General features: G+C 41.6%; 1 protein-coding gene across 3 annotated transcripts; it reads left to right on the top strand.

Annotated features, from left to right (window-relative positions):
* The first annotated feature begins 17 nt into the window (after positions 1 to 17).
* Positions 18 to 7631, top strand: LOC136945496 (nascent polypeptide-associated complex subunit alpha-like). 3 transcript variants are annotated; one of them, XM_067239365.1, is made up of 9 exons: positions 36 to 172; positions 1558 to 1629; positions 5051 to 5344; positions 6336 to 6421; positions 6527 to 6604; positions 6694 to 6840; positions 6977 to 7105; positions 7248 to 7370; positions 7466 to 7631. In XM_067239365.1, the coding sequence occupies exons 2-9, from the start codon at positions 1560 to 1562 to the stop codon at positions 7478 to 7480; spliced, it is 942 nt and encodes a 313-aa protein (XP_067095466.1). In that variant the 5' UTR covers positions 36 to 172; positions 1558 to 1559; the 3' UTR covers positions 7481 to 7631. The 3 variants fall into 3 exon arrangements, with proteins under 3 accessions (XP_067095468.1, XP_067095466.1, XP_067095467.1); XM_067239367.1 differs by lacking the exon at positions 5051 to 5344 and having other exon boundaries at positions 18 to 172; XM_067239366.1 differs by lacking the exons at positions 36 to 172; positions 5051 to 5344 and adding an exon at positions 571 to 627.
* Positions 7632 to 16191: the final 8560 nt, after the last annotated feature.

Here is a 16191-nt window from a genome sequence, read left to right as displayed (position 1 = left end):
AACTGAACTGTGGGTCTGAATCACATTATTGAATAATGAAAAAAGGATCATATTGTTGAGCAATTTAAAAACTGAATCACCCACGAATGTTTTCGTTCTTTAAATGTCAGTGTTAATAGATCGTCTGATTGACAGGCAGGACAACCCTAACCCATTAATGCTAGTGAATCAGGTACGTGTTTTGATTCAGCATATTACAATTTACAATGTGTGCTATGTTATATGTTGGTGTAAGACATGTCAATCCTTCACTGTATGATATTTTGCGTCAAATGCCCTCACGTTCTGCCGCTCATATCATAGTAACTGGATACAGTTAACATATTGGTGATTGAAAACATCCGGGCAATGCAGTTTTTCTTAAACTAAAGCTTGTTCAGCAAGTGTAGGCCACCTCAGCTCCGACAGAGAAAAAAAACTATAAAAGGTCATATATGAGAACCCTATATATTTTTCTCATATAGACGTCGGTTGTCCTTTCCGAGATTACGTGTCCACTGAGTTTGTTTACAACTACAACACGGTAAATTAAGGGTTAATGAATTAATAACCCGGAAGCCTGTCGTTTTAAGGCATTGTGGTAACTGTAGTTAATTGCCAACCATCTTGGATCTGAATCCCTTCACAGTAAGTTTTTCCAGTGCCAATCTAACGACATCTAACACCAAATAGTTAGTTGTATTTCTTTGTTATTATATACGTGTCTCTTTACTTTTATATCACAAAGATGGATTGAAAATGTTTGGATTTAATGGATTACTCACTTGATGGCCAAGTAGCCTAACGTAGCTAGCTAGCCTAACACGGTTCAATACAAGCGGCAGTGCTGCACCACCACTGATGCAAGCTACGCTCCAATAGCAATAATAATGGCAGTGCTTCGACAGCTAGGTAGCTTGCTAGCACGTTTATCGTTAGTTTGCCGGCTCACTGTGTTGCAATACCATCTTTGCTAACCTTTGAAAAAGAGGCATACCTAGCCTAACTAGCTACCCCCCCCCTCCTTTAAGTTTCTAATTTCCCGCTTGCTAGCACGAGTATAAACAACACATGAGTAGCTAGCTATATTAGTATGCAATGTATCCAGTCCAGAAGCTAGACAAGTGTACTTTCAAGTTGAGGTATGTGTGGATGTCACAACTAAGAAGTTAAGTTCCGGTCCTTACATATGCCAGCATGGGCAAATATACAGTCAGGCCTACATGTTATCTAATGTAAATATATCATGTATAGTGCATAGACAGTATCTGGCATTAGCCACAGGTATAAGTGTGTAGCTAGCATATAAAGAGCAATAAGCTAGAAAGTTAGTGCCAGGGGACTTTCTTTGTGCAGCATACTATTCAATTAAAAAATATAATTTAGCTTGACAGTGTTTTAAGAATCTCTACTTGCTGTAGTGCATAATAGCCCTATGCACTTAGTCACTAGATCAGAGCTTTACAGCCCGTTATTCAAAATAAGTTCCCAAACTGCTATAGACATGTATCTCCCTGCTACAGTTGGTTTAGCAAATGAAACGCATTTGTGTTACTGAAGTTTTTCATCTGTCCACAGCCATGCCAGGAGAAGCCACAGAGACAGTTCCCATTATGGAACAGGACCTGCTACAGCCTCAGGCAGAGACAGGTTTGTAATACTCATCTTAAACGTGCTAAATCAAAGGCATTTAAGGCCTTGGAACTCATTCATAACAAGGCTGTAATTACAACCACAGGTTTTGTCATTTGTTATTCAATCAATAATCCTGGTGCGCTTTTGCTTTCTATAGAAAGTCACAATTAAAACATTATTAAGACATCTTCCAAAAATGTGGGTTGTATTGAAAGTTTAAAGCCTAAACCTTCCTAGACAGTCTGACAGTACTAGTATGTATTTTGTATTTCATTTTTTGTATCATTTTGTAATAAATTGGTCAAATCTGTCTTGGGTGGATATTTTAGTTTTTACTCAAAACAACTGAATAGTTTATTTGTTTGCAAATATGTTTCAATTATGTTTGGAAAATAAGTAAACATCAAGTCAGGTAATTTTACTGCTGTTATTATTTACTTCTGCTGTCATCAATCTGACCCTGTCGTTGGAGCCTTATTGCTACCGTCTGTGCTGTCCCTTCAGTTTTTTGCTTTTAAGTTTGAACCTACGCATTGATGACGCACTTTGTCATCAAATTAGACACACAGTTGTATATGTGAATGTTTCTGTGACGACTCTCCCTACTCCTCCTTGTACTTTCTTCTGGACTGTTATGACCACAGCCATATCACCACTTGAGGTCAAGAATTACCCTCTTTAAAGCCCTGCTGAGGATGGTGTAGCTTGCCAAGATGAAGGCTAGGGTCTGATGTTTTTTTCGATTGCCACTGCAACAAGGATGGGAGTGGAAGATTGTAATGCCTGTGGCAGGTACGCTGTGGCAGGTATGCTGACTCTGCACAGCCATCTGCTTTCCACTGACCAAGCTGCAACTGAACCCGCCAAAAAGTCATCAAGATATGTGTTATTGTGTTTCCTAAACACAGGACATTTCAAGCTGAAGGACATAGTTTCACCAAGTCAAAATATGATATCAGAGTTGCCAGCCGTTGATACACCTGTGGTTGATTTTGAAGATCACACCGTTCAAGGTGCATGGAGCAAGTCATCGCAATGGATTTGACCGAAGAGTGGGGGAGATGTAGTGGAGTGTGCTGTAATCATGGCTTTACAGCAACACCATGTGGTTAAAGACCAGGATGAAGGTCCAGACAGACGTGGACACTAACCACCAATATTTTCAAGTAATTTGTCACCCAGAATCGCTCTGGGCTGCGTTTCCCGATAACGATGGATCGTAGCTTTCTACGAGCAAAATAACGGAACCATTGTTATTTCTTAAGTGCGTTTCCCGAACATGCTCGTAAGGAGTAGGCTAATCTACGAATTTTCAAGAGCCACTTTAGCTACGATGGCTTTGGGAAACGGCCCGTAAAACTAAGATCCGTCATAAGATGGATTCTACGATCACTTTAGTCTTACAACGCTTTTGGGAAACGCAGCCCTGGTGAATTAAATAGGACTAAGAGGTCCCAGTGTTTTCAAAATCCCTGTGGTTTACATAGGAAAAATGTAACTTAAAACACAAAGGAAAGACGCCCAATGTTTATTTTAAGTACACACTATTATCACTACTAAATGCATAAATGTAAATCTGCTAGTGAATGGACTTTTTTGCTAATATTGTGCTTCTAGAGAAATTTGAATTTTAGATGTACATTTTTATGGTTGCCTCATGGTTATCTTGCAATGCAACTGCACTGGGACTTGTGAATTGTGACCTGACTGGGTTTAAAAGCTTATGCTTTTATTGAAATTGACATACAAAAGTGAAAATAGTAAGCAGATCATCAAAGCCTAGAAGTGCACTGCACACAAGCCTACATGACTACAGTGTATCAAACCATTGCAGTCAAGTCTGGTGGTGTGACTCTCTTTCAAGCAACTTAATTAACTTCTTTGTTCAAGAAAGAGAACTGTGTTTTCATTAGTGAATCATGTTTGGAAAATGGAGACACTAGTCACTGTTTTCAGAGATATGTGCTCGTCCGTTTGCCAGTAGCAGAATTCACTTTCATTGGAGTGTGTTGGTGACTCAAGTATTTCAGCGCCTTTGTGGGGGAACAATCTGTGTTATTTGGTGAGCTGTTTGCCAAGTAACATGTATATTGAGTCACACTACAGCAAGTTTGTAGTGTAGTCTCACTCAGTTTTGCAAATGGTAAACATACAGCTAACTGATACATTTGGTTGAATAAAAAAAAAGGTTTATGTTCAATTCTAGTGTTTTGCGAGAAAGGGAAAAATATAATATTTATTTCACCTCCAAGGCCCCATGAGCAAATCCAAAGTGAAATTCTTTAAGCTCTTTAACCCCCCACTCCCCCTCCACACACACACAGAGGAACCACTAGTTCCCCTTTTTGTCCTAGAACTAATGACACTAAAAGTGGGGCCCAGAAAGTGTACGTACCTCTATACTCCTCAAAAATACCTGTCTTTACCAAGTGCCCTTCTCCATCCGCTTTATCCTCAGCATCGCCCTCTTTCTTCCCTTGCTCCACCCCTCCCTGCTTGCCCCTAGCCTTCCTTCCTGTGGGTTCCCCTCCTGCTGGTGGAGACGGGGATAGCCAGCAACCCAAGGTAATCCAAGACGCCAAGGAAAACGATGGTGCTTTCAGAGACGGACCGCTGGTTGCCACTAACATACTACAGCCTACTAAACCCGCGTCTGCTGCAGGCATGGCTGCTGCCCCTCCAGCCCCGTCTGAATCTAACGCTCCTGCATCTGCTCTAGCCAGACCCCCGCCTCCCTCTCTGTCTGAGGGGGGACTAAACGTCAACTGCGTTGCGCCACATGTCCACAAGCCACCTGCCATTCCTCTTCTCTCCTCTCTACCCTCTGCCTTGTTATCTCCCCCCCAACTGGATGTCAGTGCTGCGCCTCCATCAAAGGACATGCCATCCAAAGCTTCCCTCTCTTCCCCAGCCTCGGCTGTAGTCGCCCCCGTCCTAGGCATCGCCCCCAAGGCAGAGACCCCTTCTCCAGAGGATTCGACATCCGAAGTGGAGTCTCCGGCCGAGGCGTCGCACAAAGACGCTCCGAAAGCGGCGTCGCTCAAAGCTTCCCCGTTTGCGTTCACGGTGACCTGCCAGCCTGCTGCCCCTGCACCCATGTCGTTTTGGACGGCTCTCCCCCTTAGCGTTCCCAAGAGAGCTGCCGTCGATCAAGTACAGGAACAGGAGGAACACGTGGCCGTCGCCCCACCTGCGGAGGCCTTCGCTGAAAAGGCTCAACTGTCCTATGGGTCTGGGGCTACCAAGGAGTGGGTAGACACGTGTCCCAAAGGGCCGGCTGGGGAGGAAGAGGGTTTAACCGCTGCTTCCGTTGTCGCTGCGCCATTACCAGCTTCTGCCACTACCTCTGTGCCTGCTGCCATTGAAAAGCCACTCGATTTTGAAACGCCAACAAGCTTTGTCCATTGGTCTTCTGCACCTTCTCCATGCAATGCAGAGGAGACCTCGGGGGCCACCTCTGCCCTTGCTGGTGTGGATGTCGTCGCTCCGAAAGCGGTTCCCCCAGCAGCTGCCCTGGTTCAGTACCCTGAAGAGGTTGACGATCTTCCCCCACTGATTTCACCAAAGGAGTACATACTCCAAGACCCCTCATCTCCACCAACCAAGTCCCCTCCAATAGCCCCTCCGTCACTTGTCTCTGCACCTTCTGTAAACCCCATCTTCATCACTGGTCCCCCACCAGACCTCCAAGACCCCACCACAGCCCAGCCTGTGGTCAAGAACAACAAGGGTATTTCTCTTCATATTGTGCCTGTCTTGCATGGCAACGGAAGTGGCATTAACAACTTAACATTAAATCACCTATAGGCAAATCCCTGGCACCTGTCATAAAATGTAGATGCATATTAATCGAGATATGTGTTGGGTGAATCGTTGTGTGTTCAGACACTAACAATGAGATAATTTGCCTGAACCGTGATACAAAACTATTGAAGTTGAATATTGCCTGAATGAAGAACATTCCATTTTATTGCACGCAGACTTGATATTAAATGTTGAAGTATTTTATATTGTTTGATACGTGATGTTGAATGTAAAAAGAATAACACTGTAAGCATGCATCCTCCAGGTTTGCTAACACTGTTGAGTGCGAGAGCATTATACTTGTTGATGGCTTTACAGTATAAAACATTTATCTTCCCTCCTTTTCCTCAGGTGTGGCATTTGAAATCTCATAAATGTGATTAAACTATTATTCACATTATAATGTTAACAATTACTGATGGTTTCCACTTTTGATTAGTAACTTGTATGAGAGAATATTTACTGTACTCTGAGAAAATTATTAGCAATTAAGTGCTAAATCACTGTTGGGTTTACAGGGTTTCCCGCAGAAAATGTGTTAGTTAAGGTGGTAGGGTGGTGTTTGCTGTCAGACCGGGGGGGGGGGGGGGGGAATAGACTAATGCAGGGGACGACGACGTAGTTAAGGCGGCAGGCGTGTGTTGCTTAGGCGGCCGCCTTAACTGAAAACTGCTGCGGGAAACCCTGGATTTATGCATCCATATGGCTGCCTAGCTGTTTTTTGTAATCTAGTTCTGAAAGTTATCACAGCTATTCATGGTAATTGGTAAAGCTTGGTATCACACATTTTACATGTTTGTTTCTCTCAAGGCAAAATAATCGGGGCTATTAAGAAACCAGTTTGTTATACCAGTAAATATGACTGTTGAATCTGGTTGCGATGCATTTCTAATTGAACATTTTGGGGTTGCATGTAGGGTCGGCAACAGATTCAGACAGTGACGACTCTGTCCCAGAGTTGGAGGAGCAAGATTCAGCCCAGGCACAAACACATCAAGCTCAGGTAGGACAACACACCTTTTGGTGAGCCTTTAACTAGACTTGATTTCAAGGCTGAGACTTTGTAGTCGGAATATAAGTAACTTCTACGTTCTCCTTCTTTCCCAAGCTTGCTGCCGCTGCTGAGATCGACGAGGAGCCAGTCAGCAAAGCAAAACAGAGCAGAAGTGAAAAGAAAGCAAGAAAGGCCAGTTACTTCCTGTGGCGTCTGTAGTTCAGTTTGAAGGAATCTACCCAGGTTCCCATTTGACGAGTTTCTTTTCGATCCTTCACCAGGCCATGTCCAAGCTGGGTCTGCGTCAGGTGGCAGGAGTGACGAGAGTCACCATCAGGAAGTCTAAGAACATCCTGTTTGTCATCCCGAAGCCAGACGTGTACAAGAGCCCAGCATCTGACACGTACATTGTATTTGGTGAAGCCAAGGTATATAGTTGCTATTGCTGTGATAATTCCTTATGTCATCGTTTAATCAAATCTGTGTTCATTCAAGGTGTGTTGTGTTCATTGTAAAAGGAGGTAGGCCTACAATTGTCTAAAGGTCCATTGTTATTCAACCCAGATTGAGGACCTTTCACAACAAGCTCAGTTAGCAGCTGCAGAGAAGTTTAAGGTCCAGGGAGAGGCAGTGTCCAGTATCCAGGAGAACACACAAACACCAACAGTACAGGAGGAGAGTGAAGAAGAGGAGGTGAGTGTCAACACGTTCAGTTCCCTGTGTTGTTGTCCTACTCATGTACATAGCATAAATGTACACTGAATGTGTTTTTACAAAAAATATATAGCTACTTTATTGTTTCTTTCATAAATTCGCTGCATTCTATGGTTTGTAGGTGGATGAGACTGGCGTGGAGGTCAAGGACATTGAACTGGTGATGTCACAAGCCAATGTGTCACGAGCGAAGGCGATCCGCGCACTAAAGAACAACAACAATGACATTGTCAATGCCATCATGGTAAAGAACCACATTTATTCTGCCTGTAGTTTAATACATTCTGCCATGTTTTACTGCCAGTGCAGCTGACACTGACACTTTATTATTTTTTACAGGAGTTGACCATGTAGACACCAAAGAGCTTGGAGGAAGCATCAGAACGAACGTACAACATTATTAGCCTAAATTATTTGAAGGAAATAAAGTGGTGCATTACATAAATGGTTTCTATTTACTGTGTATATTTAGGATTAACGCTAAAGGTAATGTGTTTTCCTTGTTTATCTGTAACTCTTTTGTAAGGTTGTGCAAGAAATTACAGTGTGCTGTGCATGCACAAACACACCCGTCTATACAGTCTAATCCATAGAAAACACCCGTCTATACAGTCTAATCCATAGAAAAAGGACCTGTTGAGAGCACTGCTGGTACAATTGTCAAACATATCTGGCATTAGAATGTAGAGAATTGAGTGCTACAAAACTTGCAAGTTGGAAAAAGCGGGAACTAAAAATCAGGTTACATTCGTCATATAATGCCTATAAAAAAAAGTTTAATAGAAACAGTAACTGATACCCACACTTGGAAAAAGTTTGTTTGTTAAAGCAAATGTGTTGAAAGTGAATTGGCCAGAATGGGAAATTGAGAGAATGGTCCACAAAAGGCAAGGCCCTAGTTATTGTGTGGAATGGATATAAGGTTACCATATATAAATTCTGGTCATGCATTAGACATGTCCTGTCTACTATATCCAATATTGAAAATAAATGCTGCAGAAGTGAGTGAACATACACAAGTCATAAGTAACATGACACAATAACTCCTAACAATGTAAGGTGATGTGGATTAGCTGGTCTTCATGAAGTCAATTGCCTACGAAAGCACGTGTTTCATAAAAAGGGTTCCATGCATTCAATTCCCAGCAGCACCTAACTTTGTATTCGAATTTTTTTTATCTGGAACTTGTAAATGTTAAGGTATACTGTCACTAAGGTTGAGAACTGAGCCCCACGTTGGGCGTGCTTCCATTATGCAGTCCGATCCATCACTCAGAGGCTTCAAGTAGTTGAATCCAATGTTCCAGATTCATAGGTGCTGTGGTTTAGCTGGTTGAAAGCACCTCTCTTGTAAACAGGAGATCCTAGGTTCAGCTCCCAGCAGCACCTCGTATAATTTATACTGCAGGGGTTTAATATTGGCGAAACAACCAAAACTAAGTCCCCTGTGTTTGACGGAAAATGGGAAACTGAACACTGTATTAACATATACAAAATAATGCCAATACCAATGGAATTACAGTAATTTGACTCTGGGTTAATAAATGACCGGTGTTCTAAACATTACCTGGTATCAGGGGTATAGGATCAGACCTTTAGAGGGGCTCAGCCCCCAATGAGAATGTGACATGGATACAGTGCCTTGCAAAAGTGTTAATCCCCCTTACTAATAAATCACTAATTTCACTGTATAACAATGTATACATTTATTTATTATTATTCAAAATATTAAATGAATAAAAAAAACAAAGTCCCTTTCTTCATGAACTACCAGCATCAAATGAACCAATAATGATGTGTCAACAATAAATAAACATTGTTTTAACACGTTAGCACAAAAACGTATTTAAAATAATAAAAATTAATTAATTATTTTTAGGGGTGCTGAGATTAAATTTAGGTGTGCTTGAGCACCCCCCAAAAGCGTCTAAAATCGCCACTGCCTGTTATTCATTTCACCTTAGTGGTCCTTGGAATTATTACAGTGAATAACAACAACAACAAATTATTAACTGAATTTGAATATACACAAATAATCGCGTGCTATGGAATTATTTGAATACCACGAAAAACTTGAGTATGCTGGTTTTCACGCACACGGTGTGATGTAGGCCTATAAAAATTAACTTGACGTGAGAATGTGCGGGCAGTCATGGAAACTTTTGAGCAGATGTGAGAATGTGCGCCCTTATCTTGTTTAAACTCAACATTCTGTATCAACATTCATTTTTTACCGTGCGCAGCGAACATTTTCGAGGGCTAACCAACAGCTAATTCAGTGTCTCCTGTCAGTGAGGATGTGTAAACGCATGTAAATCCCCTGATAACTGGAGATCTGTAGTCTTTCAGGACTACTGATTTACTACCCGCTCAACATATTTGGTTATTTTTAATTTTTGATTTACCTATATCAGAAATATTAATCTATCAAACATTGCACAGTCTGTCAGTGAACAAGTTAAGAAAGCTTCATTGCTTGCGGCCGGCCCACATGGAGACAAAACATCACACGCCATGGTGATACAAAGTTTGTCCGCTAGCATGTTGTGCTAGCTACCTATTTAAGCAGAACCGCTCTTTACAGTCATTGGTTAAAACAAAGGCATACAACTGTCAAATGGCTCTTCCTTTATTGGCTCCCTTGCATAGACCTTGCGCGCGTGCATGTCTGAGTGTGTGAGTGCGTGTGTGCGCTCTCTGACCCTCTAAGCTTGACCATGTGATTAACTCTTTTATGGCCCCTCCAGAAATATAGTGATCAGCCCAGGTCCCCTTGTTTACGTAAGCCTAGTGTTACCCAGAGTTCAGATTTGGGGGTAGGCCTGTCTTTGCACACAAAGCTAAACACAGTATAATTGTATACAGAATAAAAGGTTACATCTTCAATTTTTCCGACATCTCCCTCCTGTTTATCCTGAATAAAATGTGTTATTCCAAAACCACACCTACATAGTCAATAAAATCAAAAATACATAAAATCAAAATAATTAATTAAAAAAAAAGTGTAATAATCAATAAGACTATACAGCATTATAGTCGTGTGATAGTAGTGTGAATGCTTGGACCTAATGGAGAAACCCAGAGTGGTCATTTGACGTCGGATGCATTCACCGGCAGACCTGGACACATTCTCAGATCTCCTTAACCACATAAAATCAAATAGAAACAAGATTGTGACAAAGAAATCAATACAGAAGATATCAGTATATAAGAACATGCATACTTGTTGTCTACATGGTCATCACTAAAACAATCAACCATTGTACTCCCCTGCAAACCTATCTCCATTTTATAGATGGCAAAAGAAGCTCCCCCTCCCCCGAAGGTGATCTCCTACTGATCAATCAGGACCTCAGGTAAACAGACATTTCTCTCTAGCCTGCGGGCGGCTAAGACACTTTACAACCTCGGCATGTTAAGACACATCACTTTGGCACACACCCTGAAATCTCATTACATGTTCTTGATGTCTTTTTCTTATCAACTTTCAGTAGTACAAACAGGTTTCTCAAAAACAAAACATTACGCTTTAATGCAACTCCCAAATAATACTTCATCAAGTCACATAAATGAAACAGTATTGTTATCACCTTTTCCGACAGTCGTATAACTGTTTTCAAACATTCAACGTTCTGCCCTGGAACATAACAAAATCAACTGAAACATCTTTACGTAACTGTCAGAACGTATACATGATAGGAGTGTTTGTATAAGCTTTATTCCACAGAAAACGTTGTTTACTTATATCAAGAGTAAAACTTCACTTCTGAATCTATTTAACATTTGCATTGTTACCAATGAAACAGTTAAATCATTACATCCATAGTCGTAGCACTATTTAGAATTGTTCATTCGTTTTTCAACATACAAGACGGAACGTCATTCCCAAGACAATTCACATTGTTCCTCTATCACAAAGTCCAATGCCATGATTGTGTGTACATGGTGATTGTGTAATCTTCTCATAAGCAATGTAGCCTAGTTGATTAAAACGGCAACGTCAATGAACTGTACTATAGGCACAGTGCAGAGTTTTCCTTGATTTGACGCAGAACACGCTTCTTCCACGTTTCTTTTGTTTGACGCTATCAAACAAAGTTCACGCTTGACTCACATGTACCATGCCATCTCCTTGATTATCGTCTCTGAAACTAGCCAGGACTGACCCCATCCACCTCGGGTCATTTCCAGGACTTTACGTTTCAATCCGTCACCATAATCCAGTCTCCTGATTTTAGGTCAGCCAGCGGACCTCTCAGACAGCATCTCCTGCTTGTCTGTGAAATTCAGAACAAAGTAGCTTCTTTTGCTGCCACATCTGCTTTAGCATTCCCCAGAAAAATGAAATCAATGTTATCAGTGTGAACTACACATTTACAGATGATAACCTTTTCAGGAATTTGGACTACTTAGTAGAGCAAACACAAGTACTTCAGAATTCTTATCTTTCCAGGTGATCATTGCCCTATTTATCCATTGTTGAGCAAACACATCATTTGATATTCAACTCTTACATTAGTCATGCCTAGAAATTACAATCTGTTTCTTTGTTCCCTTATTTAAACAAAATCAACGTTAGTCTCATTACTTTCACTCCCCAAAAAACTTTTCTTTCTTTTAAAAAGTTTAAGACCTACGTATATAATTTTAGATTCTCTATTTTACCAAATCACACCTCTTTTTGTCAAAGCTATAATAAAAACTATTGTCATTATCCCAAACCAGAATTTAATCTGTATGCTTCTCAAATGAAATAAAGACCAACTAATGTTCTTAATGTAGCCATTAACCAAACATGTTTCCCAGATATGTTTTCTATAAAGGCTAGAACTTCATAACTTGCTTTGGCTGCAGTCCAAAACAAGCTAATTAGCTCCAACCATCATAACCACAATTTATCAGACTTAATGATTCTTCCCAAATCATTTCAGAACAAAGTTTTTAATAACCCTCTTTATGCGCTAATACCATTATTAATACAACCTCATCACAGCCTAACTGTTTATCCCAAACATTATGCCAGGCTCTGATAAAACTCAAACAAAACTTTAAACCAAATTCCAATCAAAAACCCAAATAAAAGTAAATTTTAGTTCATTTCTGTTTCTCATTTTTAACCAAATTGCATCTAACACCTTTATAAAAACTCTTAAACCCTAGATTTGACTATTTTGACTTAAAATGTTTGTCCATATATCTTCAAAGTATATGCATGGTTCCCTTTTCAAAACATCAAAGTTTAAACCAATGATCTCTGTTCTCTTACATTTACATTTACATTTAGTCATTTAGCAGACGCTCTTATCCAGAGCGACTTACAGTAAGTACAGGGACATTCCCCCGAGGCAAGTAGGGTGAAGTGCCTTGCCCAAGGACACAACGTCAGTTGGCATGACCGGGAATCGAACTGGCAACCTTCGGATTACTAGTCCGACTCCCTCACCGCTCAGCCACCTGACTCCCTATTGCTTCATTCCATAAACTTTCATGATCCACTCTAAACTAATCTTTCATGTAACCTTCTAATCCCTTTCTCATAATCTTCCACATACATTTCCTCAACCAAAATCAAATTTGTAAAATAACCCAAACTGGAAAAATGCCATCAATTGATTCCATGTCAATGGATATTTGATGTGTACGTGGTTATTAGAAATCAGATATAGATAGTAGTAAAGTTACATTTTCAAATAAAATCAAACCCTTAAACAAACACATTCTTTCCCCAAATATAAACCAACCTTTCTGTCTGAAACACAAACACTTCCCATAACACACAAGGTTGCAATTTATTGCCTAAATCTCACCATTTTAATTTCAAAATTAGCACTTTACTTATTATCTGACCCACGAGCCCCTAAATGGACATGGGAAAAAAAAATATTCGCACAAGATACTTTCTGGTGCGCACGTGAAACTTTCTCGTTACCACACTGAAGTATCTGGTGGATACCGCATGCACAGAAGCGTGCATTAGATCTACTGTTTTCATGCGTGGAAATGACAGAAAGAGGCTTTGTGGAGCTGTATATATATTTACATTTACATTTAGTCATTTAGCAGACGCTCTTATCCAGAGCGACTTACAGTAAGTACAGGGACATTCCCCCGAGGCAAGCAGGGTGAAGTGCCTTGCCCAAGGACACAACGTCAGTTGGCACGGACAGGAATCGAACTGGCAACCTTCAGATTACTAGCCCGCTTCCTTCACCGCTCAGCCACCTGACGCCCCTATTTGAATGTCAGGCAAATCCTTTTAAACTGACATAAGCTGTCAGACAATTACTCTAACCATATCTAACGCCAGCCTAGTGCCCTAGTGTATCCACCCTAGTGTATCCACCTTGGACTTGCTTATAAGAACATTAAAAGTTTGCTTGCGAGTTGTCACCACTTTATTATATAGAAAGACATTAAAAACAAATTTTGAAGTTGTGTCGTCTGTTTTGGCGCAAGGGATACACCCGTTTTGACCAGGGGTCTCATTTATAAACGTGGCGTACGCACAAAACGGGGCTGAAAATGTGTGTACGCCACTTCCCACACAAAGGTTGTGATTTATAAAAAACTAACTTGACGGGAGAATGTGCGGCCCTCCACGCAAACTCTGACCCATGTAGGCCTTTTGGAGACCGTGGGAATTGGCGACACAGATGACCGTACTGTAGTCAGACTGCAGAAAGTAAATGTGGGAAGAACGATTACTTGATACTACGATAATAGTATCCGATAATGTCTTTTATTGCATCAAGTTAAGCCTGGCTAGCTCAGTAAGTAGAGCATGAGACTCTCAGGGTCGTGGGTTCGAGCCCCATGTTAGGCGTGTTTCCATTATGCAGTCCGATCCATCACTCTGAGAGGCTTCAAGTAGTTGAATCCAATGTTCCAGATTCATTGTTGCTGTGGTTTAGCTGGTTGAAAGCGCCTGTCTTGTACACAGGAGATCCTGGGTTCAACTCCCAGCAGCTCTTAACTTAAAAAAAAAATCTTTATCTGGAATTTGCTGTGAATAGATGTAAACGAATACCGTCACAACAGTCGCCAACGACAATACCTCTGGATCCATCACGGTCTGCCGTAAATGAGAGCATTCAAGAAGTTTAATCCAATGTGATAATACAATTGGTGATGTGGATTAGCTGGTTGAAGCAAATTTATCACTTTCAGTTTCACCAAAACAAGTATGTGAAAGCAACACCAGGACTCTGTCACAGAGAGACGTGTCATCAGGTTTGGGCCAATAGGTGGCAGTAAAACATTGATTTAGGTGACTAGCTACTGTTGGCTGAATGCCAAGCTAATTAGGGTTCCTCCGGTAGGAGGAAACCTATTCTTTTTGTTAGTATTCTTATTAGGGTTCCTCCAGTAGGAGGAATGTATGCGAAGCCCTCTGTGACATGCTTGCGTGATAAAGGGCTATACAAATACATTTGATTTGAAGACAGCTTCATCCAGCTGGCCTGCCCTGCCTGCCTGCCCCTGCCTTGATATCTCAAAAGATCACTGAATTACAGCTGTTTAAACTTCAGCCACATCTTATAATGCTTGCCACGGGACAAATAGCTTACTTTTCTATACAGTAACTGACAGTGCACTGCAAGGAGCAAGGTCACAGGTTCAAATCTAGCCACTGTCTTTTGGCCTGTCATAATTTTGATTATCTGTGGCAGGATTTGCACCTGGGAAGCACCTGGGAAGCACCTAGGCTGTTAAGCACCTGCGAAGCACCTGGTGCTTCCTTGGTGACTGTACACTGTTGCTGTTTGTCAATGGAGTGAACAGGGAGTGGCAGTTCAGCAAGGAACCTGAAAGGCATACATTCTAATTGCAAAACTGCAACTGTGTGTCCAGAGTCAATGGCACTGCTGTCACAGGTGTCATCGCGTAACTCATCATCATCCCTTCCTCCCTCGCCTGCTCCGGGTTTCAATCTACAATTTGGTTTTGTACACTCTCTCTGGAAGTTTCTAAAGTACCATTTCATATTTCATTTTTGGGTCTGAGCTGAAGACGGCATTTAAGACTCTGAAAGAGACACTTAGTCTCTTCTGAGACTCGTAGTCGCTTACTATGACAAGTGCGCTCCAACAAGTCTTGACCAGTGGGCATCAGTTGGCATGGTCCACAGTGTGGTTCCAGTCTATTATGTAAGCAGAAGCCTGACAGATTGTGAACAGAGATATTCTCTGACTGAGCATGAGGCACTTGCCTTGGTGTTGGCGTGCAATAGGAAGCATTGGAAGGGATTTCAAACGGTCACTGACCGTTCTCTGAAGTGCTCAGAGAACAATTCATGCTCAAAGCCTTGTGTACGCATTCAAAGGTTGGTTGTCAAGACTTCAACTGTGAGATTATCCACGTGGTCCACATCGCCAGCAAAGCACAATAATGCAACCCCCCTTTCACATCCACTACAGAGACAAACACACCAAGCCGAGGAAAAGGTCAGACTTGTGGCTGTCAATGGCACACAACATGAGAACCTGCACCAAGGGAAGGGTGAGGGAAGTGGACGAGGCTTCAGTTATGGATGACAAACTCAGAGAAGAGACAAATTCAAGCTGGTTCTTTTTGCATATGTCCAATATGGTATATGACGAGCCAGGGCTCTGGCATTGGCTCCATAAAGGGCACTTAGGGGTGAGGTACTAAAGTGCATTTGAAAAGTGTGGTGGCCAGGAATGGACAAGGCAGCTGAGTGATGCCTCAGGTTGTTGAAAGATCATGGATGTCAGCTGGTGGCCAGGATGCATCTGAGTCAATCAATCCTACAGTGGTCGCTTTCCAAACACACATTCGATACAATCAATTGCCGGTTGGTACAGTAGGAATTATGAGTAAGATGTTCTCTCTAACAGCGGAGAAGGTGATAGTCTGGAGACAACATCTAGACATCATGGTCTGCCGGTGACCTCCACATCAGACTGTGAACCGCAGTTCCACAACGCATGTCCATTCAGTTCCGGAACCTACTGTTGGGAGAGCTTGATCCAACACTTCAGGACAAGCCTGGACAAGACGAGCAAGAAGAGGGCAGGAAACATGAGCTACGCTGGTAAGTGATA

This window comes from Osmerus mordax, chromosome 7, assembly GCF_038355195.1.
Source record: "Osmerus mordax isolate fOsmMor3 chromosome 7, fOsmMor3.pri, whole genome shotgun sequence".
Classification (NCBI taxonomy): Eukaryota; Metazoa; Chordata; class Actinopteri; order Osmeriformes; family Osmeridae; genus Osmerus; species Osmerus mordax.
Note: the sequence above shows the minus strand (reverse complement) of the source record. Positions and strands in the feature narration are given on the sequence as shown.

What these genes read in the sequence shown, in the direction of transcription:
- LOC136945496 (XM_067239365.1), top strand. Translation starts at nt 1,560, where the DNA reads ATGCCAGGAGAAGCCACAGAGACAGTTCCCATTATGGAACAGGACCTG. An exon ending in TGTGGTCAAGAACAACAAGG is followed by an intron (nt 5,345 to 6,335) that starts GTATTTCTCTTC and finishes GGTTGCATGTAG; the next exon opens with GGTCGGCAACAGATTCAGAC. An exon ending in CACAAACACATCAAGCTCAG is followed by an intron (nt 6,422 to 6,526) that starts GTAGGACAACAC and finishes TTCTTTCCCAAG; the next exon opens with CTTGCTGCCGCTGCTGAGAT.